The 22,822-nt window shown below is 40.2% G+C and overlaps 1 protein-coding gene across 1 annotated transcript in view; it reads right to left on the bottom strand.

Annotated features, from left to right (window-relative positions):
- The window catches only part of LOC116746169 (leucine-rich repeat-containing protein 37A2-like), a 43,317-nt gene extending 24,139 nt beyond the window's left edge, over nucleotides 1–19,178 (bottom strand). Inside the window, exons 1-5 of the mRNA XM_032617471.1 lie at nucleotides 16,594–19,178; nucleotides 14,148–14,219; nucleotides 6,806–6,877; nucleotides 3,496–3,567; nucleotides 2,787–2,867 (exon numbers count right to left, since the gene is read on the bottom strand). Coding sequence (XP_032473362.1) covers nucleotides 2,787–2,867; nucleotides 3,496–3,567; nucleotides 6,806–6,877; nucleotides 14,148–14,219; nucleotides 16,594–19,178 — 2,882 coding nt within the window. The remainder of the gene's footprint in view (nucleotides 1–2,786; nucleotides 2,868–3,495; nucleotides 3,568–6,805; nucleotides 6,878–14,147; nucleotides 14,220–16,593) is intronic.
- Between the last annotated feature and the right edge of the window lie 3,644 nt (nucleotides 19,179–22,822).

The raw sequence follows: 22,822 nt of genomic DNA, 5'->3' as shown, positions 1-22,822 counted from the left end.
GAAGTGTGTAAGCTTTTGTGTGTACATAGCTATCGAAAGGAAACCAAGGCTAGCTGAATGGGGGAGCATTAGGGCGGCTCTGTGACCGCAGCTCAATTTGCCTTCATGGTGTGGCCTCACCTCCCTCACTGATATTCTCAACAATGGGGTAAATAATTCAATAGGGATAATAAGGCTTTGATTTTCCTCTTATTCTCTCACAGTGCTTATGTTCTTGGTACAATATTGATGTACCACAGACAAGCCAGCATGTGAATGTGCTCTGACTGGTTAAGTTACATAGACTTTCTACATTGTAGAGTTCTTCAGTTCCTAAAATCATGGAGCTTGTATTGTTAGAACCAATGAAGTGACTAAAAGAATTTTTAAAAATAAGCCATCAGTCTGCACCTGCATAGGTGAATGAAGGAGAAACACTTTAAAGTCAGGAAAAAAAAAGTATACTTAACATTTAGGATCATCAACCACTGCTGGTTTTCCATAATATATTTCATTCCTGATTTTATCTGAAAGAGATATGATTACTACCACCATTCAAAGAGTGGTACTTTATTAACGAATAAGCTCTTGGCTCATCTTTGAGGTAGATTTCGGATTTAAAATAGACTACCACACTGCTAACTACTTCACCTTAGCTTGTCAATAACATCGAGGCTTCATTCAAGAAACCTACTGTCTTACAATTACCTGAAACCCAGTGATGAATCAAGGTTTTGTGGGGCCTGAACCTCATCTACTTTGGGAAATCATATCTAATAAAAACATGCAAAGTTATGAATACAAAAACTGCTAGGACCCCTCTGAAGACCTTGCAAGGGAGCTATGCAGGTGAGGAGCCCGGAAACCTAAGCTTCATTGAATTTGTGATAAATCCACCTCAGCTGGGGCCTTTTTCCAAACTTATTTAATGCAGGCAACTTATAAACACCCCAGTAATATGTGATTATAGGGTAGTAAAATGACCTAACAGGGTGGCATCTTCCCTTGGTGGCTTGCCTTTGGAAAGAGATGCAATAAAGTTTATATCTCATCATGGCAAATGTTTCCTGAAGCAAATTAGCTTTTTCTATTAGAAAGACTTAGCCCCAAACAAAGACTGACTATACTGGGACAATCTTTTGAGAGTAACTGTGAACGAGTTTTAGGAGTCGAGTACTAATTTCTTTCCAACACCAGATAGTTCTGATTCTTTCACTACCTTTTTCTGTCATTTAAGAGGCACACAAATTCCAAAGGAACAAGTTGGTGCCTCTTCCATTACAAATTTTTTCTAACTTACCACCCATTTTCTACTTCATCACTCCCCTCCCTCACCTTGTTACCCTGCTGCATAGATGCTAGAAGACCACAAGAGCCATATATGGCTCTCATATATGTCTTCCCATCAACATCCATCTTTCTCCTTCCAGCATGAAAGCTTCTTGGGGACAAAGTCCCTGCCCTATGCGTCTTTGTATCCCCAGCAGCTAGTACAGTGGTGACACACAGTGGGCATGGCACTCAGGGAATGTTTTTGAATGAATTCATTAATTTTTAAACTGTGATTTATTTATTTATTTTATTTATTTATTTCCACAATGTATTTTCCTGGGTTGCCTACATAACTATAGTGAAACTCAGATGCTTATAAGGAACTCTTGGTGTTATAGGATGTTTAGGAAAGGTGGTGAGTTTAAGACGTTGTATTGACGCTACTAAAACCTCCTGGTGAAGGGGTGTCATGAGCCTGCTCTCCGTTGTGCTGGCAAAAGAAAACCTGACCCTGGTGCTCTCTCCCCAAGGTAGGCATCAGCAAACTAACAAGGGAAAGGAAGGAGGCCGCTAAAGATAGGCATCTGCAGGAATTGCTAATCCAGCTCCAGACACAGCCTCAACACCTTCATTAACCAAAATGTGTGAACTGTGTGAAACTGGATTTCTGAACCACAAGACAGGTAAGAGAGTCTTTTCCAAAGCCAGGTGTAGAAGAGCTCTTTACCTTGAGTCTAAAATCGCCTTCGGGCCACTGAACGTACCCACTATCATTTCCTTGTGTCATGAGAAATCACAGAATTTTTGAGCTGAAGGGGTGTAAAACCCACACTTCTTATTGAAGAGTAGTCAGCAAAGAAAGTATATTGAATTAGGCTACAACAATGTATTTTCCTTATATTTTTCACACTACAGCTGAACACAACATCTTTTTCCATACCGCAAAGGTTCCTACTGGCAACAGATAATTCACTTCAGAGATATATGCTTTTTGAAAAATAATGTTCTGGGTGGCTGGGGAGAGCCCTGTGGTGTGTGTTCAGGAATTCTTTCTGCTTTACCATTTAAAAGAGCTAATAATGGTTGGGGAAGCACCCACACCTTTTGCTCCCTGAAGAACTGGGTGCTAAACTTGGTTCTTTGCAGCTCTGTGTTGCATACATTTTAAGCAGTTAGGAACTTTGCACAAGAGCAGGAATCAAAGTTAAATTCAAAAGCGGAACTTCATGGACCACTCGCATAGTGGAGAGGCATCAGTGGGATTCCATGACAACGCTAATCTGAGCGTTTTTGCTTGGTGCCTTTTATTGCCCGTGCCAAAGATCAGTACTATGGAAAGCAGAGCGTTACATATATATGGGTTAAACAAGTCTCTTGGCCTCTTTGTACCTTAGTTTCCTCATTTGAAAAAAAAATAAATGGCTCTCAAGACATACTTTCCAGAATTCAAACTGGGCTTACACCCAGCTAACCAATAACTTCATGGTGTTTTTACACACAGTTTTTTACATGTATTCATCTTCTTTTTCACTTACAACGTGTGTAAAAAGCGCATTCCATGCCAGGCCTGAAACGTTCCAAAGCTCAGTTCTGTGAGTGAATTGCAACCAAGATTTCTACAAAAAGAGACACAAGCAAAAGAAGAAGAAAAATACATATTCTTTCAGAACAGTTATCGTTTGGCAATAATTCTAATTTACATATGATGAAACATAACATCTCTACTCCCTCCATACACTAATGAAATCTCACTGTGGAAGATACTATGATTTATACTTTCATGATTTTATATGTGGTGCATTAGATACAAAATAGTAAATGCTCATTAAATACTTGTGTTAAGTGATCTTTATTTCTCTAGAAAGGCAGCACTATTGACATTTTGGGCTGGATAATTCTTTGCTGTGGGAGGCTCTCCTGTACACTGTTGGATGTTTAGTAGCATCTGTGGCCTCTGTCCACTAGATGCCAGGAGCATATACAGTTCTGACAAGCAAAAATGTCTCCAGACACTACCAAATGTCACCTGCGTGCAAAATCACCCTGGTTGAGAACCACTGCTCTACAATGATTCACTCTGATCTGTGTAATAACTCTCACACTAATCTTTGCTAGAGACAAAAAGGATTTGCTACAAAATTTCAGTAGTAATTTTAATTATATTTCAAAATGAGTAACATTAATTTTATAAAAATTAAGCTTTATAAAAATTCCAAATATAATGAAGTTATAGTTGTAACTTACATAAACTGCAAAAAAGGTAGTGGTTCAAATGTACGTCTTTCGATAGACTGTATTTTATTGCAGGATAAATCTCTAGGAAAAGTAAAAGGAGAATATTGCTTCAATTAGCTATTAGATATCTAATTAGTAGGAATAACTAGTAGAGGTTAGAATGATAATAATAAATAAGAAGCTTTGGTCTAAACTCCAAACCTTAGGAATTATTATTTGAACCTTCCAGAGCCCCTAACCCTGCCTTTACCTCTCTTAAGAGTCTCACCTTGAGGATCTTCATAAATTAAATATACAACTATAGATCTTGATAGATTTTGGAGGTAATCTTTCCTGAGAGCAGAAGCATTGATTAGATTCCACCTTTTGTGGTCTTATCAAATTCTAGATTATGAGCTCAAAGTTTTTATCTCTATAATCATTATAATTTCTAATATTCAAAGAAATATTCTTATATTTACACACTTCCCAGTATAGTTCTGTTTTTCTAGGCCAATTCATTACCAGAAGAAATAAAAGATACCCTTTCACACAACTTGAAAGGAAGTTACTCCTCTCAATTAATATGTAACTTTAATTCAGTATTACACTTTCTATCATATTGACTTTTATTCGAAAATACCTAGTCTTGACTATAGCTATGTTATTTCCATTGATTCCAGCTTAGTCTCTCATTTCACCTGGATGGGTATAACTGTCTTCTGACTGGTGTTTCCATCTCTTCGCTCTCCGTTTCTAAGCCATGCTCCACGCGATCCCCAGATTAACTCTCCGGAAGTTGTTCTCAAATACCAGCATCACTTGTGAATTTATTGAAGATACAAATATTCAGCCCTACTGGGGACCTCTTGAATCAGTAACTATGGGGGTGGAGCTTGTGTTTTCACAAGCCCTCCCAGTGGTTGGTTCTGTTGCAGGCTCAAGCTTGTCCTAAAGACCTGCTGTGGTAACATGGTAGCTGGGCATGTTATCCTTGGCTTGGCCTCCAAAGCCCTAGATGATCTGGCTCTCATCTCCTACTCTTCCCACTTGTATTCTACAGGTACTCAGAGTATTTTTCCTGTGTTCTGCCTTTCTCCCACTTTCCTTTTGCAAGCTTATTCTTCCCAAGATGTCTGTCATTGATACCCAATGGCCCTTTGAGGTCCCATTTAAAGAGCATTGCTCTAGTAACATCTTCCCTGATGCAATTTGAAGTCTTCTTTCCCTCTTTTGTGCTCCAGTACCAACTTATAGCTCTCATTGCCCATATTCATTTCTTTCTTTAAATATAGCTATTTTTGCAACCCATTTCCTCTGAGCATAAACTCCTTCAAAGTATGGACTAGATCCTGCTTATGTGCATCGTCTATCATGTTTAAAGCCAACGCGTGGACATAAAGCAAACTCAAATATTTATAAAATCAAAATATAGCTGGAGAGTGGATAGAAGGAGGAAATGACTGTTTTAAAAGCAATGTGATTTTATTACTTCATGATGCCTCCACAGCACTTTGTCATTATGGTTTGACCTTATATGTTTATTTTCCCTGTGAGATCATGAGCTGCTAAAAGGAAACCTGTCTTACCCGTCGTCGTGTTTACAACACTAGGCATAGTGCTTATTAGCATATTCTTTTTTCGCTTTTTTATTGATTGGCTTTTTTTTTTTAAGAATGAGAATACTTATGCTAACGTGAAATAATCAGATTATAAAGTATTTCATAGTAGAAGTAATGAAGGGCCTTGTCCACTGAGCACTTATCTTATTTGTTTTTTTCCAAACTGTGTTTGTAAGGTTTGGAGCCCAGATGGCAGAGAAGAGATGAATATAAAGGTGATTGTCCCTTAAGGCTTGGAAGGTTTGATAATTAAAAGAACTATTTTTAGGGTCATGTGAGTCTCTTTATACCCACTTCCCTTAAGCCTTTAACATTTGCAAGAAGAATCTATTTGCTAAAGAGGATCATTAATTAGTTTAATAAGGATTAATGACATACACAGCTTTGGATGCCATGGACAAAGGACAAAAACTGAGCTTTTATAGCAAAAAACACTGTTATCTCCTTATCCCTAAATAAAAAGAAATACTAGGCAAGCATTTCCTCTTTGATAAAGAAGCTGGAGAGGGAATTCCCTGGCTGTCCAGGGGTTAGGAGTCGGCGCTTCCACTGCTGGGGACCTGGGTTCAATCCCTGGTCCGGGAACTAAGATCCCACAAGTCCTGTGGTGTGGCCCCAAAACCAAACCAAACAAACAAAAAACAAGAAAAAAAAGACTGGAGAGATTTTTGTTAGGGGCATTATTGATATGCTTATTTAGTGTAAACATTTGTAAATATACCACTTAACCATCATCTTAAACATTCTTAATATTGGCATCACAATTCCTGAATTGAAATCCTCAACAACAGCTTGTTCTTCTGGTAACTAAATGTGTTCTTAACAATACTAATTTTTTTTGATGTGGACCATTTTTAAGGTCTTTATTGAATTTGTTACCATATTGCTTCTTTTTTTTTATGTTTTGGTTTTGTGGCCATGAGGCATGTGGGATCTTAGCTCCCTGATCAGGGATCGAACCCGCACCCCCTGCATTGGAAGGCAAAGTCTTAACCACTGGACCACCAGGGAAGTCCCTTGACAATACTGTTTACATAATTCATCTGCATAAATATTTAATATTTAAATGTTAATTCAATTTAGATTAAATTATCAAAGTTATGAGTTAATGGCATTCATATTAATGTAAAGGGTCTATATTTTCTTGTCCTGTAGGTGACAATTTGAGGTTAACTTTAATTCCTCTCATTTCACTAAACCAACTTTTTCAAACCTTTGCTGTAAAGGCCAGATAAGTAAATATTTTAGGCTTTGCAGGCCACATACAGTGTGTGTCACTTATTTTTCTTCGTTTCTTTTTTTTCTCATTTACAGCCCTTTAAAAATCACTTTTAACTTATGGGCTGTATAAAAACGGACTGTGGGCCACATTTGATGCATAGGTCATAAACAAAATATAAATACAGGTGGAGAGTATATGAACACTTATATAACAAGGTTCATATGGGAGTCTATAATTGCTCAGACCTCATTACCTCTTTTCCTCTACAACTAAAGTGTATTTTTCTATCTATACCTTGCCTATATAATTAAAAAATTAAAAATGAATAGGAGATATTTAGGGCTAGTGATGGGCTGGGGCCCTACACAGACTTACAGAGCTGTAGAAGTTTATTGCTAGAAGAAATTGAAGAGATTATCTAACTTGAACCCCTTAATTACTTTATAGATAATCTACTTTATAGATAAGAACTCATAAATAAATATGATTAACTTACAAATATCGGAGGGATAGCAAGCCTTCAAATGAGTCTTTATGTAATTCAGTCAAATAATTTTCACTGAGATTTCTGAAAGATGAAAAGGTTATCTCTGGATCAAAATGCAAAATAACTACAACTATGTACTACATAGGACTAACTCCTATATGTGAAGGAAAGCTGGGTAATGATGCCACCTAAACAACCTAATTCTTATTTAATTTAGGGATGGTGATTTCTGCTCTGTTTTCACTTATACCTTCTTTTCACGTCCTCCTTTGTGTCCATCTCTCTCCATCACGCACGTGTGCCTGCACGCGCACACACACACACACACACACACACACACACCACCCACTCTTCCTACCAAATCATATAGTTAATGTCTACTCTCTAGATCACGAAGTCTCTGTTAGAACCCAGCTGTGGGTGGCATCAACGTTGCAGAGCTGCCCTTCCCTCCTCTCTTTCCCCAAACCTTAATGGGAAGTCCCACACAGAACTGTATCAGGGCAAATGAAGCCATCTGAATTTTTCCCCCATTAAAATTTTTTTGAAAACTAATCTGTGCATAAAATATACATAACTTCAATAATTCAATTGAACAACTGTTAAACTGTTTAATAATTACAAAACAGATCCCCACGTAACACCATTCATGTCAAGAAAGAATCCTGACAGCATCCCAGAAGCCCCCCGTGTGCCCTTTTCCAGTCACAACCCTCTCTCTGACTTCCTAGAGGTAACCACTATCCTGACTTTAATAATAATTTCCTTGCTTTTTATAAATTTATTTATTTATTTATTTCTGGCCGCGTTGGGTCTTTGTTGCTGCGTGTGGGCTTTTCTCTAGTTGCGGCAAGCGGGGACTACTCTTCGTAGCAGTGCGTGGGCTTCTCATTGCAGTGGCTTCTCTCGTAGAGCCTGGGCTCTAGGCATGTGGGCTTCAGCAGATGTGGCTTGTGGGCTCTAGAGCGCCGGCTCAGTAGCTTTGGCACATGGGCTTAGTTGCTCCGCGGCATGTGGGATCTTCCCAGATGAGGGCTCGAACCTGCGTCCCCTGCATTGGCAGGCGGATTCTCAACCACTGCGCCGCCAGGGAAGCCCTCCTTGCTTTTTAAATGTAGTTTTGCCTTTTCTCTATCAGCCATAAACAACACAGTTTAGTCTTGCTTGTTCTTGAACTTTATATAAGTGGAATCATATTATATGTATTATTTGCCACATTGCTTCTTTCATTCAACACTATTTTGTAAAATTATTTCATTTTTGCCTGTAGTATGTAGTGTTGCATGTCCAGCTACCTGAGGCTTCTGAGTATTTGAAAGTGGCTAATGTGACTAAGGAGTTGAATTTTTAATTTAATTAACTTTAATTATTCTAAAATTAAAAAAAACTGATACTCAATGTAATTATTGGAAAATATGTTAGCAACAATTTGCATATGTGATATTACTTTTTCGACTGTAAATTTTATGAAATATAAATACCGATCAAGTATTTGTAGTAAAATTTAGAAACCAAATTGTGATTTCAAAGAGTTAGTATGGGAAAGAAATGTAGATTCTCTCATTAACTTTTTTTTTTTTTAACATCTTTATTGGGGTATAATTGCTTTACAATGGTGTGTTAGTTTCTGCTTCATAACAAAGTGAATCAGTTATACATATACATATGTTCCCATATGTCTTCCCTCTTGCGTCTCCCTCCCTCCCACCCTCCCTATCCCACCCCTCCAGGCTGTCACAAAGCACCGAGCCGATATCCCTGTGCCATGGGCTGCTTCCCACTAGCTATCTACCTTACTACGTTTGTTAGTGTGTATATGTCCATGACTCTCTCTCTCATTAACTTTTATATTGAGACATGTAGATATGATATTACTTTGGATATTTTAAAGTACTTAGTATGAAAACAATGTAGAATATATTATTAATAATGTATAAAATAAGTACATGTTAAAATGATAATATTTTGGATATAAGGGTTAAGTAAAAGAAATTAACATATATTTCATCTGTTTCATTTTATTTTTAAGTGGCTATCAGAAAACTTAAGATTACTTATGTGGCTTGCATTATGTTTCTGATGAAGTGTATGACTTCTGAGTATGATTATACCACACTTCATTCATTCAACTGTTGGTGTAGACTGAGATTTTTCTAGTTTTTATTTATTAAAAACAGTACTGCTTTGAACATTCTTGTATTTGTATCCTGATACATATTTGTCTGAGTTTGTCTAGGATGTATTAGGGATACAAAACTGTTTCCTAAAAGTTGTGCTATTTCAAGCTGGCAGGTTGAAACATGTCAGGTCTCCACCCCTTCAACTTCCACCAAAATCGCTAAGAATAATACAAAAGATATAACATAAAATTCACAACCTTAGCTCAATGTGTGGGGGCAGCTGCACAAATGCCCCCCTACCAGAAACGGCCCGGAGCTACCTACAGGGTGAGCCGTTGGAATAGTGTGGTAGGAGCAGCCTACAGCACACATCAACCCCACATCTTCCCTCCTTGGTCCAGGCAGCAAAAGGTGTCTTCCTCTAGGCAGGAGCAATTGGTGTTATAAAGGGGACAAGGTCCCAGAACCCTGGAAGAAAGGTATGCACTCCCTGACTAGCCACCAGAAGGCACCTTCCACCTCTGCCTTATTCTCAGGGGAACCCATTGGGAGTAATAAGCCCCAACAGCTCATTTCACTTCTCCCCTAAAGCTGGGAAACAAACGCAGTAGAATCTCAACTACAAAGATGAATTACACTCAGGAATGACCAAACAATGTGAGAAAGCCAACTCCATTAAGGACAGAAAACAAAAACAAACATAAGAGCTTATAGCCAATGAATCAGAGTTAACAAAGCACAAGAGAACCTTAGGACAGCACAATTATTACCCTCAGACAGATGTAAGCAGATAATACATCCATTAATCAACTCAGGAATATACGAATGAAAAGTGTTAGCAATAATAAGAAAAGAACTCAGTATATGAGCAGCAGAAATGACAGTTAAAGAATAAATTAGGAAACTGAAAGATCCAGCCAATGACTTCTCAAGAATGCAGAACGAAGGGAGCAAGAAGGATTCACCGTCAAGCCTGACCCCTGGGTCTGCCCGAGGAATGTTAAGCACTTTGCTTCCCCTGGTCTCACACTAAAGACTAGGAACATGCTGCGGGGAGGAGGGGGTGGTGGTTTGCACCAGTTTCTTATATCTGATAAGCAGGAAGGCACATAGCCTGTATCCCAAGAGTGGAGTGAGGGAGTGGTAGAGAGAGCCAGTACGGAAGAAACTCTATAAGATGTCAAAGGTAGGTTTCTCTTGCCTGGAAGAATTCCCTTCCTTGCAGGTGATATTCACAGTGGTACATCCTTCAGGAGGCTTGGGGATCTGAGCACAGGTTATGTTGCCTTGTGAAACTATCTCCACTGAATTCTGCATTTAAAACGTTCTGCTTTTCACTCACGGTGTCTTTTGGTCATATATTTATATTAATTCCATCTCATAGCTTAATTTCAGCTCATAAATTAATTCTTTACTCATAGCTTATGAGAATTAAAATATTACTACCTGGAAACTCTGCAACTCAGTTATTAAGGTGGTTCATATTATAGAGAATATAGTCACACACATTTTTAAAAGATCACTAAAACAAAAACACAAAAGACTTCAATTCCCACAAAGAACTCTTGGAGCCCTGAGCATGATTCAAAGACCCTGACCTCAATTTGAAATTCACCATTTTAGGAGGAATCGCAGTGATTGTCAGAATATATGTTAGGGGGAATGGTCAACAGATGATGTTAAGATTGTTTTCTCACCTCTAAGTAGTGGTTTCATATTTCCATGGAAATGATTCAAAAAGAAAAAAACCAAATCAATATGTCCAACGACATGTATGGTAACCCTTTTCATACCATCAAAGCTAGGAAAAAACTCTGCCTCCCCATATCGCATAACAAAACTGTATGTATATACCATAAATGATATACAAACATCACAGGAAATGACGGTGTATGAAGAAAGGCTACACAAAAGTGGAGCTCATATATACTAATTATAATTTTGAACGTTGACAAGGATTCAGTAAGTACAGCAAAGAGATGGGGCTGGTCCTCAACTCTCTCCGGCACTGTCTTCTCTGATTGGCTGATGCCCATATCAGATTGGTTAGAGTTTGAATATCATGGTTGGACAGGGGCTAACCAAACAGTATGTATTTCAAATTAATTGGGTTTCTTTCTGTGAAGATGTTTGCATGACAGGACAGTAGAAATTTTAAAACTAACAATGGTAAATTCAACCTGGAAGTAAAGTTTAGACTGAGAATGAGTCAGTCACCAAAAAATTACCCAAAAGGGGGCTTCAAATAAGCAATAACTGAATAACTGAAATAAAATACATTAATCTGTAGAACTTCAAATATTCATTTTGACTGAAGAAAATATTTTAAAACTATGGGGAATCAGAGTTAAAGCCAGATCTAAAACTTTCTCACACCATGAAAATATCAAAACTAGGCATGAAGTAACATTTAAGAAAGACCAGGGTTCAGGTCTAAGGCAATCTTCTGAATTTCACATTCATTCTTGATTCTGTATTACTGACAATTAACCTTCTCTCCACCTCCGAATCTTGTAGGAAATTGAGAGGGCTCAGAGTTTGTTTGTTTGATTGATTTAACTATATATATAATGCAAACAATAGGCCTTTCTGGAACTGATTTACTCTCCTTCCCCTCCTTTCTTTCTCTCCAAAGTACTTAGCAATGCTTGAAATTATATCTATCTATTTATTATACTTATATACTTATTTCTATTTATCTGTAAACCCCCTGAGAACTGGGATACTTGGGCTGTTTCATTCTTGGGTCTGTAACCCTAGCATGTAAAACAGTTCGTGGCATATAGTACATACTCGAAAAATATTTATTGAGTGAATTCAGAAAGTGACAAATTATCAACTATCAGATACTTTTATTTAAAACAAGTTATCCGTTTATCATCACTCATGAGGATAATTACAGGAAAAGAAATGTCTTTTTTCTCCCCTACATTTGTGACTCAATCTTTTGAGGCAAGAATCCTTTGAGAATTTCATAAATGCAATGGTGCTTTTCCCTAAAAAACTGCACTTTCTTGAACACACGCAGAAGTGTGCACGCAATTTCGACTTGTGGATCATCCTTTTAGGGCAGAGGTCTGTGAATAGAGAGGACTGAATGCAGAGTGCCAACCTTGGATGGGAAATAAAAGTACATCTCAGTTTTCACAAATCTCTAACTAAAACCAGCACTTCCTTCCATTATGAATGTAGGCAACGAACCACAGTAGATCAGCAGCATAGTTAATTTGGTCCCCAATAGAAATCACAGGTCACTTCATATCACGTATATGCTGCAGATACCACAAAATATCATTTATTCTCATCACTACCCTGGAGTTATAATATTTATTAGACCTACCACTATATCTTGTTATTTAAAGTGTTAAGAGAAGCATATTTATTACTATTTCACTAAGTTTAAAAATTCTGAAAACTATTTCGATATAGTTGGTTTCCTTTGTTTTTGTATATATTTTGACTTATTATACATTTTAAAACATTATCCCAAGAACATAAGCTTCTGCAGCTTGCCAAAGAGTTATACACGGGGGAGCAGGAGGGAGGTTAAGAAATTCTGCTTTGGGGAACCACTGACCTCAAGTTAGGAACCTCTGCTTATAAGGTATAAACCTCAAGCTGACTTAGAAATCTTCAAACCTTACCAGACTCATGTTATAGTGTACCGCCTCACAAACACATGCTTTTTAAAAATTAAATTTTTAATTTGAATTTATCTTTAAAAAATATGTAATATATATTCACATCTCAAAATTCCAAAAATATGTAGCACACAATTCAAACTTTTTCTCTTACCTCTGTCCCTCAGTCTACCACCCCCCTCCACTCCCAGAGGAAATTAAGTTATCTATTTCTTGTGCCAAATGACTTTCATTTTTCTTACAAGATTGGGAAATAAAATCTCCAAGTTAGGTACTATCATGGGAAATATAAACTACATATAGTATTTAGGAAATCTGTAAATTTAAAAAAGTGCTTGGTTCTAGCATTTTTTTCATTACCAATAAGATATCAGACTAAGGGGGCATATCTTTAAGGGTGGTCATAATACCAGTTTTTAGATTGACTGTTATGTCTTTTGTTATTAATTCAGAAGTCATTTATGACATCTATTCAAGTTGAACTAAGGATATGACCACAGACTGTCATGAAAATTACTTTGAATGTTTTTTTTTCCAAAATAACTTATGTGTCTAAACTGACTTTTTCTACAAATCAATAAAAAAATAGTAACAGAAAAATGGGCAAAGGACAGACAATTCAGGGATAAAATACAAATGTTCAGTAAACATATAAAGATATTTAATTTCGCAAATAATAAGAAAATTCAAATTCAGACAGGACCCCTTTTATTCATCTGTCAGATTAGCAAAAAAAAACCCAAAAAGTGAGACTCTCCAGTGGTGGAAGGGTGTGGGGAAATGAATGTCATCACAGCATGATGAGTGGAGGATAAGCTGGTACAACTTTTTTTTTTTTTTTCTGGCACAAATTTTTTGAGGGCAATTAAAATTTTATACCTAAATAGTCTTCACCCCAACAATCCCATTTCTAGATAACTATTCTATAGAAATAAACGACCAGGCTCACAAAAATGCACGTACAAGGATATTCATTGCAGCAGTGCAAGTAACAAGAAAACTGGACATAATCTAAACCTCCTTCAACAGGGGCATTATTAAACTATAACACATTCATACTATGGAATATTATGCAGGAGTTTAAAGGAATGGGGTAACCCTCTATGTACTGGGAAGGAAAGAAATCTAAGACATATCATGAAATGAAGGAATCAAGTTTCAGGATATTAATTATGTAAAAAAAGATAAGAAAAACACACAAACCTCTTTTGCTATCTGTAAATATGTATGTACTCAAACGTATGGAAAAGAGTCTGGAAGGATTAATACTAAACTCAAAGTAGCGGGTGTGGGATTAGGGCAAAAGGAGGGTTTTCACTATACCTGTTATTTCACTGTTATATATTGAGAATATAATCATGTATTACTTGTATAATGGAAAATAAGTTTAAATTGTCTCTTACTGATTTTAAAGAGGTCCTGCCAAATTTAATTTTTAAAATAAACACAGAATTTCAATCATTAGGTTGCTTTGGGATATGGAAGGGGAAATACCTTTGCTCACAGGTATTGACCTCAAAATTCTGGACCAAGAAGGATCTTATAACGCAGTTAGGTTTTTGTATTCATATTTGGGGAGAGTATACTCACAGCTTCTCAGCCCAGCAGTATGCCTTCCATATACTTTCATCAATGTAAGAAATAGAGTTTCCTTGGAAATTTCTGTGAAGAAACACAGTTCATATGCTTGAATAGGTAGGAAAAGAATGTAGAGAATAAGGAAAAGAATCATGGCTACCATGTAGGGAATATTCAAATGCAGAAAAGACCAGCTTTTTAATTCCCACAGCTTCCCAGTGTGTACAAGTAATAAAAACATACTGTGAGGCCACTGGCACAAACAATGAGGCATCCCCTCAGAACCTGAACTTCCTGTCTGTCCAAATTCTGGGATACATAATGCCAATTACTTTTTTTCCCAAATCACTTATGTGTCTAAAATGACTCCTGCAAATCAATGAGAAAAATGGCAAACATTTATCAATATCAGCAAATAAATATTAAGAAATCCTATGGCAACACCAAAGCTTTGGCCCAGTGCCCTCAGAATCTCTCCAGGTGTTAGAAGGATACGGGCAATTAGAAATTAGAGGGACTAATACGAAAATAGCTCTTAAACATATTGCGTAGGGAAAAGCACAAGTCACTGAGCAAGGAATAAAGTTATTACCTCATTAGGGGAACAAAATGCAAAGGAAAGAGATCGGAAGGAAGGACACACATCAAAACAGTAACAGGAGTTACCTTATTGGTGGTAGGGAAGGTGGGGTGGAATTTTCACATTTTACCCTATATACTTCTGTGACATTTCTTTTTTTAAACAGTGAGAATGTATCCATGAATAAGACATGTTTAAAAGAAGCTGTTAAATGCCTGAGGTTCAGTTTGAACCACTAACTCAGTGGATGACTGAATCTTTCGCTTTACCTTTGTCCTCTTCCCTCAGCAACAATGGAACTATTCAGTTTATATGCACATTTTTCACGGGAGTCAGAAAGAAGTCAAAACGGATACCTGTCTGCCCATCTGCCTGAGGGACATTTCCACTCAAACAGAGCCTTCTGGTTGCTTTATGCTCACCAATAAAAGATGCCTAAGACTGAACTCATCTCCCTCAAACTGACTCTGCTTCCCAACTGCTGTATTTCCACCTGTTATACCATCATCATTCTGCCCATCAACACATGTGATTTTTCTCTTTCCTGTACTACAATCCCCCAACTCCAGTCAATTACTACATCTTGTCAGGTTTTCCTCTGTAGTACTCTCAGGATTTTCTTTCTACTTCCATCACAACTACTCTAATTCGGCCCCTTCTCACTTTACTCCTAGATTTTGATAAAGCATTCTATTTGGTCTCCCTGAATCAAGCTTTCCTCTCTAGATCGCTCTACGTATGAAATCTAAAATCAGCCTCTTGGTTTAATCATTTGTCTCTCTTGCTTGAATACTTGCAGTGGCTCCCCATATCTCACAGCATAACTTTCAAACCCCCATTGCCGATAGTCAAGATATTTTATGATCCTATCTTTCATTGTTGCCTAACCCAGTTCTTTACAGCCAGACTAATCTATTAAATTCTGATCATCCCTGCAGTCACACCTTTGCCTAGACTGTACTGCCTATTATTTCTCTGACAAATCACAGCCAATCTTTAAGTCCCAGCTAAAGATTTAGCTTATCCATGCAGCCTTCTGTGACCTCCACACCCCTGTGATTACAGGTTCTGGTGAATTACAGCACGTATCTGTATTTCTCTTAATACTTAATTATATATTACCTCCCTTTTAAGGCATATCCCCTTTCTTCCCACTTGTCATTGTCATGTTCTGGAGACAATGACATATACTTCTGTGCCTCCCACAGTACTTAGCCCTGGGTTGGGCACAAAATGGGTGCTACATATAGAAAGCCAGGGGACAAAGATGAGTTCTAGATATAACTGAGGGATTTAATAATAATAATAGCTAACACTAAAATATATGCTAGGCACTGATAGAAGAGCTTTACTTATATTAACTCATCTAAATCTCCCAATGAGATTGGAGTCATTGGGAGATTTAGCAGTCATAGGAGTCATCCTATGAGATGATGACTACCATAATCCCCATTTTACAGATAAGGAAGTTGAGTCATAAAGCTAATAAATGACAGACCTGGGTTCAAAGCCAGGTAGTCTGGCTCCGGAATCTCTACTCTTAAACACATTGTTGTATTACCACCAATGAGATGGGGAGAGGACATGTTGCTGTAAAGAGGATGGAGTAAAGGTGGGAGAAGAGTAAATCTTAAGGAATTAAATAATGGGGAAAAAAATGGAAAAGGAAAAAATAAGGGCAATTAAAAGTGAAAGACTGGAGGAGGGGGAAAAATAGTAAGAAGGAGAATGAAGATAAGGAATCATTGACAAACAAAAGGTGGAAACACAAAGTCAGTCAATGTGGATTGGGGAGATAAGGAGGACCCAGGAAGACCTGAAGAAAGGCTGCCAGTTCAGGCAGGATGCAGAGAACAAATGAGGAAGGGTAATTCTTACAGGATGGTGAAGGTGCCGTTGTAGGCATTAGGCTCTGGCTCAGGCACTCTGTGGAGCTTCTGCTTTGGGCTGAGACCAACACACGACAGCGTCTCATTTTTGCAGGTACACAGCTCACATATGCTGATGTTTGTGGTGGCATTCTGTTCCGGCTGCTTCTTTTCTGGGGTATATTTTATACCAGGAAGACCTGTGGATACTGAATTCTGAGACGAAGGAAAAAGAACCGTCTCAGATGGCCTTGGTTGCTGAGATATGTTAACTCCCAGGTCCACAGGTGGAACTGTGACTTGAGACAGGTTTGGTTGTTCAAGTGTCACCTCAGGGTGTTTTGGAGGGGGAGCTGTAGTCTGCTGCCGGGCTGTAGAATGTTCAGACTCTGTAGTAGGTTCTGGAGTTGTGGTAAGCTCCAGGTTCAAAGGTTTAACTGTGATACTGGGTGATGTTGGAGGCTCAGTGTGATCCTGATCTGGTGTTGGAACTATTCGATTATGATATACTGGAGGCTGAGCTACAAAATCCTCCTTAGGTGGTTCTGCAGGCTGGGTTAAGGTCTCCTGCATGACTGGAGAAGGTTCATCCTCCTTAGTGGGTTCTGGCCTTCTGGTCAGTCCAAGGTCCAATGGTTGAATTGTGACCTCAATCAAGGTTGGGTGGTGAGCCTGAACTTGCTCTGGATTTAGAAATGTCACCTCGGGGTATGGTGGTTGAATTGGGGGTCCTCGGTGAACTGGAAAAAATTCAACATTTTCAGAGGGGATTGGATGCTCATCTGAAAATTCCTGCCAGACTAACAAAGGTTCCAACTGCTCAGAGGACACTGTAGACTGAGCCGAGGTTTCTTGTTGGGGTGGAGAAGTTTCAGCCTCATTAGTGAACGCTGGAGTTATGATAAGTGTAAGACCCACAGGTTTAACAGTGACATCGGGCCGCTGCAGAAGCTGAGCTTGATCCTGACCTAGAGGAGAAACTGTTGTCACAGGATGCTCTGGAGAGAAAACTACAGTCACATTAGAGAGCCCTGGAGACTGAGTTGGAGAGGATTCAAACTCACCAAGAGGCTCTCGAGGCTGAGCTATGGCTTCCTCCTGGGTTGCAGAAGCTTCAGCTTCTCCAAAAGACTCTGAAAGCTGAGCTGGGGTCTCCTGCTGGGTTGCTGGAGGCTCTGTAGGCTCAGAAGGCTGAGTTGGTTGTTCCTTTTCACTTGGAGAAGGCTCAGCTTCCACAAGAGGCTCTGGAGGCTGACCTGTGGTCTCCTGCTGGACTGGAGAAGGTTCAACCTCCTCGGGGCTCTCTGGAGGCTGAGATGGGGTGTCCTGCTGGACTGGAGAAGGTTCAACCTCTTTGGTGACCTGTGGAGTTATGGTAAGTGTTAGATCCAGAGGTTTAACAGTGACATTGCACACGTTTGACTGCTGAGCTTCATTTACCTCATGGTGTGCTACTAGTCGAACTACAACCTCCTGATGTGTCTCCAAGAGCTGGGCGAGGGCCTCCTGAGGACTTGAAGTTTCTAGTTCCTCGGGGGCCTTTGGAGGCTGAGATGGAGCCTCCTGCTGAAGTGGTGGTGGTTCTACCTCTTCAGTGGGCTCTGGTTGCTGAGGCTGTTTCTCTACCTGGGGTAAAAAAGATTCAACCTCCTCAGGGGTCTGTGGATGCTGGGCAGGGGCCTCTTGCTGGCGTAAAGATTCAGCCTCCTCAGTGAGCTCTGGATGACAAATTTGGGCCTCCTTCTGGGATGGAGAAAGTTCAGCTTCCTCTGGGGGCTCTGGAGGTTCATCTGGGCCACCCAGAAAAGCCCTAGATAGGCTCTCCTCAGGATGAAAGGCATCCATACTGGGATCTAAATAATCACCCTGCAACTGTTGTTCTAGACCCTGAGGGTGTTTTTCAAATTGGCCTGTTGACGCTTTGGCAAGCCGTTGACGCTGAAGTAGATCTTTCTTCAGGTTTGGGGGTGAAACAATAAACTTCATTGGTTTTGAGCTCTTACTACCTAGAGGTGGAACAGGTATTTCAACTGATTGGTGACCTTCAGCCTGATCTAGACCTATGTTTTCAGTCTTACTTTTGTGTCGAGAAGGCAGAACCAAGGGCTGATTCTGATCCCAGTCTGGCACTGGAACCGCCTCTGGGATCTTTTGATGTTGGGTTTGCTTGTTATTCAGATCCTGATGTGGAACAGCAAACTGATGTGGCCCTGTAGGCAGCTCTGCAACGGAACCCGTGTCCGGGTATGGAGCCTCAGTCTCGGTCAACTCCTGATGACGCGGGGCCAACATCTGGACTGGAGACGAGGACGTCAAGTAATTAAAGCCCCCGGCTTCTGCCAGGGGTGTAAGGGCATGGGGCAATTTGGGAGGGGGGTCTGAGGCGTATGAAGACCAAGCCTCTGTCAGCCGCGGGGGGTTGGGGGTCACCTGGACGGGGCCCAGGGCCCACTCCGGAGGCTGAACTGCTTGGACTTGAAGCCACAGTTGTAGCCACGTGAGGAAGAGCCGTGGCAACCAAAGGCGCAGCCGGGACATAACGTGCGGCGGCTCCCAGGCGCAGTGACCCAGGCCAGTGAGGAGCCGGAGCCACATCCTGCATCCGAGCTGAACCACTATGCCAGTGCCGACACCAGCGCTCACGTTAGCCACCGCGCGCCCCTCCCCCGCCTAACGTTCCACCCGTTATTTATGACATCTTTAGTTACGTCACCTTTATTAGGTTCGTGCGGAGATCCAATCCGTGACACCAGAGTGGGCTTTTTTCCCAGAGTCCCCAGGGCGCAAGCCATCCTTCCCCTTGCAAAGGCGACAATTACCTCCTGCCGGGCCCTCTTCCCAACTCCTCCCTACCCTCCCTGGCCCCAAACAATGAGGCGGGATTTGGGCTGCAGACCCAAGTGGCCCCAACCTCCAGCAGCCCAGGGTCCGAGGGGGATTCGAAAGGATGCAGAGCTTCCCGAGGAAACCACACGACGTGGCATTCTGGGAAATTCAAAAGTGCTAATCCAGTTCTGGCAATCTGAACTCTTCCTCCTCAGAGCTGAAGTCTGAGAGACATTCTTCCTCCCTTTGGCCACACGGCTGACAAGAAAAGTAGCTGACCAGCAAAATGAGCACCAGTTGGGTGGCGGGAGGGGAACACATCTTACAATTATTTGAAAATGTTGCGTATATATGTCCATGCCAATCTCTCACTTTGTCACAGCAGCCCGGTGGTTTGTGACCACCTAGAGGGGTGGGATAGGGAGGGTGCGAGGGAGGGAGACGCAAGAGGGAAGAGATATGGGAACATATGTATATGTATAACTGATTTACTTTGTTATAAAACAGAAACTAACACACCATTGTAAAGCAAATATATTCCAATAAAGATGCTAAAAAAATGAAAAACAATAAAATAAAATAAAATGTTGCCATTTCCTCCAAACTCTCAGTATTCACATCTCATTATTAATTCACCACTCTATTATTAGGGGTTACCACTGAATCAGTGATGACTCCAGAACTTCTGTAGGAGGGGTTTGGGGCAGATGAGCAATTCATTCTGGGAAAGAGAGTCTAAAACCAAGTGAGTGGCCCTTTACATTAGCATGGGAAAACTTCTCCCACCCCACCTTTTCTCAACAGAGCCATTAATCTAGAAGAAGCTACAGTGTCACTTTTCAGAGGTTTTCCCTGTGAACACACATGGAGAAGACACTTAGAAAGTTAAAGTCAGCATGTTAAGTAATTTTCTTGAAATACTGTAACTAGCACCCAGTTTACCTTCTTCACAGGCCTTTTCATAATCTATTTAATTTTAGTCCTTTTTAATTGTCTGGTACACCTTTAACACCTAAACTCCAAGACGTTTTCAAGTGAAGGGCGTTGGCGGGGGGGGGGGGGGGGGGGGGGGGGGGGTCGGGAATTTAAACTTTGAGGCTACTCAGATTTCAAACTTTCTGTATAGAATAAGTTCCCTATTGTATATAGTGTAGGAGTGCCTCCAATTTCAGAAACTGAAGGGGGTTGGGTAAAGGGTTAAGGGGATCTTTCTTTCTTCATCTGTATATTCACCACACCATTTTATTATTATTATTTTTTTTTTTTTTTTTTTTTTTTTTGCGGTACGCGGGCCTCTCACCGCTGTGGCCTCTCTCGTTGCGGAGCACAGGCTCCGGACGCGCAGGCTCAGCGGCCATGGCTCACGGGCCCTGCCGCTCCGCGGCACGCGGGATCCTCCCGGACTGGGGCACGAACCCGTGTCCCCTGCATCGGCAGGCGGACTCTCAACCACTGCGCCACCAGGGAAGCCCCCATTTTATTATTAACAAAAGCTTTTCCTCCTTGTCTTCATCCTCTTTCCCTCTGCTCCCACTTCCTCTTCTGCCTCCTCTTTCCTCCTCTTCCTTCCTTCCCTTCCTTTTCCCTCCTCCCTTCCTGCTCTTTTGTCATGAATACTGAGGGAGTTATCCAGCAGTGAAGAATAGTGTAGGATTTCATAATTACAGCAGCAGGGTCAAGGGTCATTTGTAGTGACACCAGCTGTCCGGTGACTACTCTGGCTGCATGTCAGTGGTGGTCTTCAGACGCATCCTGCCAAATGACCTTGGCTGAGTTTTACTTTTATGCCGGCCTCGCTTGGTTCCTGCTCATTTTCTTAGTTCTGTTCTCTGCTTTCTGTTGATTCTATGAGGTATAATATATCCTTCCAATAAGATCTTTTTTGCATAAATTAGAATTGTACATGTTTGCATATATTTGCATAGAATTTGCACATATTAAAACCTGCCTGGTAGACTGAATAACAGCAGTTTCTGTTATTCAGGATATAGACTTATCCTATAAGAACTGATTTAAATTCCAGCTCTTGAGTACAGTCCCCCATGACTACTTCATTTCTGCATTGATCTTTTGTGCTGGTAATTTTTTCTAACTGAATTAAGCTAATTTATTTCAAATTCCTAATTCCATCAAAAGTTTCTCAAGGGCAGATTCTCTCTCCATCCCTCCCACTCCGATTTTTCTCCTTTTCCTCTCTCCCTGATAGAACTGTGTATGAAACTGAGCACACCGAAGGTTTGAAGGTCAGAAAATACTTGTCTTTCTTTAATTGATGTAGGTCATAGTGCTTTGTTGACTAACAAAGATTAAACCATGCCTGTGCAACCAGTGTTGAACATACCTCTGTCTGTGTTTGTAGCTCATATGAACAAGAACAGTATAAGAAACTGGTGGGCTTGAGCATGAATTCTAGAGCAGACAAACCTGGATATGACCTTGGAAAGCTTTAACTTTTTCTAACTGTATAGCCACAGACTGGCTTAAATTAGCTCACTCATGAATGGTTTAAACAACACTTTCCAGGGTAGAAAAGAGGATTAAGTAAAGTGATAATAATAAAGTACCTAAAGCACATATCAAGAGCTCAATAAATTTTGAGTGTACTTATTCTCAATCTGTTGTGGCTTATCAGAAAACTAACGGGTGCATAGAATGAGTTAATGGAAGTAAAATATTAAAGGCGAGGGAGGGGGAAATTCCACTGTCCTTCAGCTCTTGTTATCTACTGAAAGTAAGCATTTCTGGCGTCCTTTAGGCAGAATGTTGACAACCAGTACATTTTCAGGGATGAGGATCCAGGATCTTGGAGGGTTTCCCTGTGGAGAGTGAGTCTTCATTTATGTTGCTCTGGAAGTACGGTCTAGAAACAATGGGTTCTGATCACCGTGAAGAAGATTGCAGTCTGACCTTAGGAAGCACTTTACCATGTGACAGTTGGAACGCTGAATGGGCAACTGGAGATGCTCAGTTAGAAACTGCATTAACACTTGGCCAATGTGTGGTGGAGAGGACTGAGCACTGGAAGAGCAGGTTGTATTAAGGTATCCTTCAAGATTCCTTCCACAGATTCTCTAGTTATCCTTATAGCTGTTCATCGTCTAGAATATATAATTGCCTAGAATCATAAAATCCTTATGGGCCAACCTACCTCTGGAAATTCTCCAGCACCAATATTTCAGATGTCTCTCCTTTACTTCTAGCAACATTTTCCAGACTTTTCTGGTTGCATCTGGACACTTATTTGAATTATTCTGCAATGCCTTGTTCTCCCCTTCCTCCCTCAGCCATGTCCATTTACACAGCGATGGGCTCAGAATCCAGACTGCAGCTCAGAGAAGTGGGCTGTACTTGCTTTGGCATCACTTTGCATCACCTCACCTTGGAGTCTGCTCTTCTGCCTGCTCAGGGCATTT

Source organism: Phocoena sinus, chromosome 20 (assembly GCF_008692025.1).
Source record: "Phocoena sinus isolate mPhoSin1 chromosome 20, mPhoSin1.pri, whole genome shotgun sequence".
Classification (NCBI taxonomy): Eukaryota; Metazoa; Chordata; class Mammalia; order Artiodactyla; family Phocoenidae; genus Phocoena; species Phocoena sinus.
The sequence above is the reverse complement of the archived record's forward strand: the minus strand, read 5'-3'. Positions and strand labels throughout refer to the sequence as shown.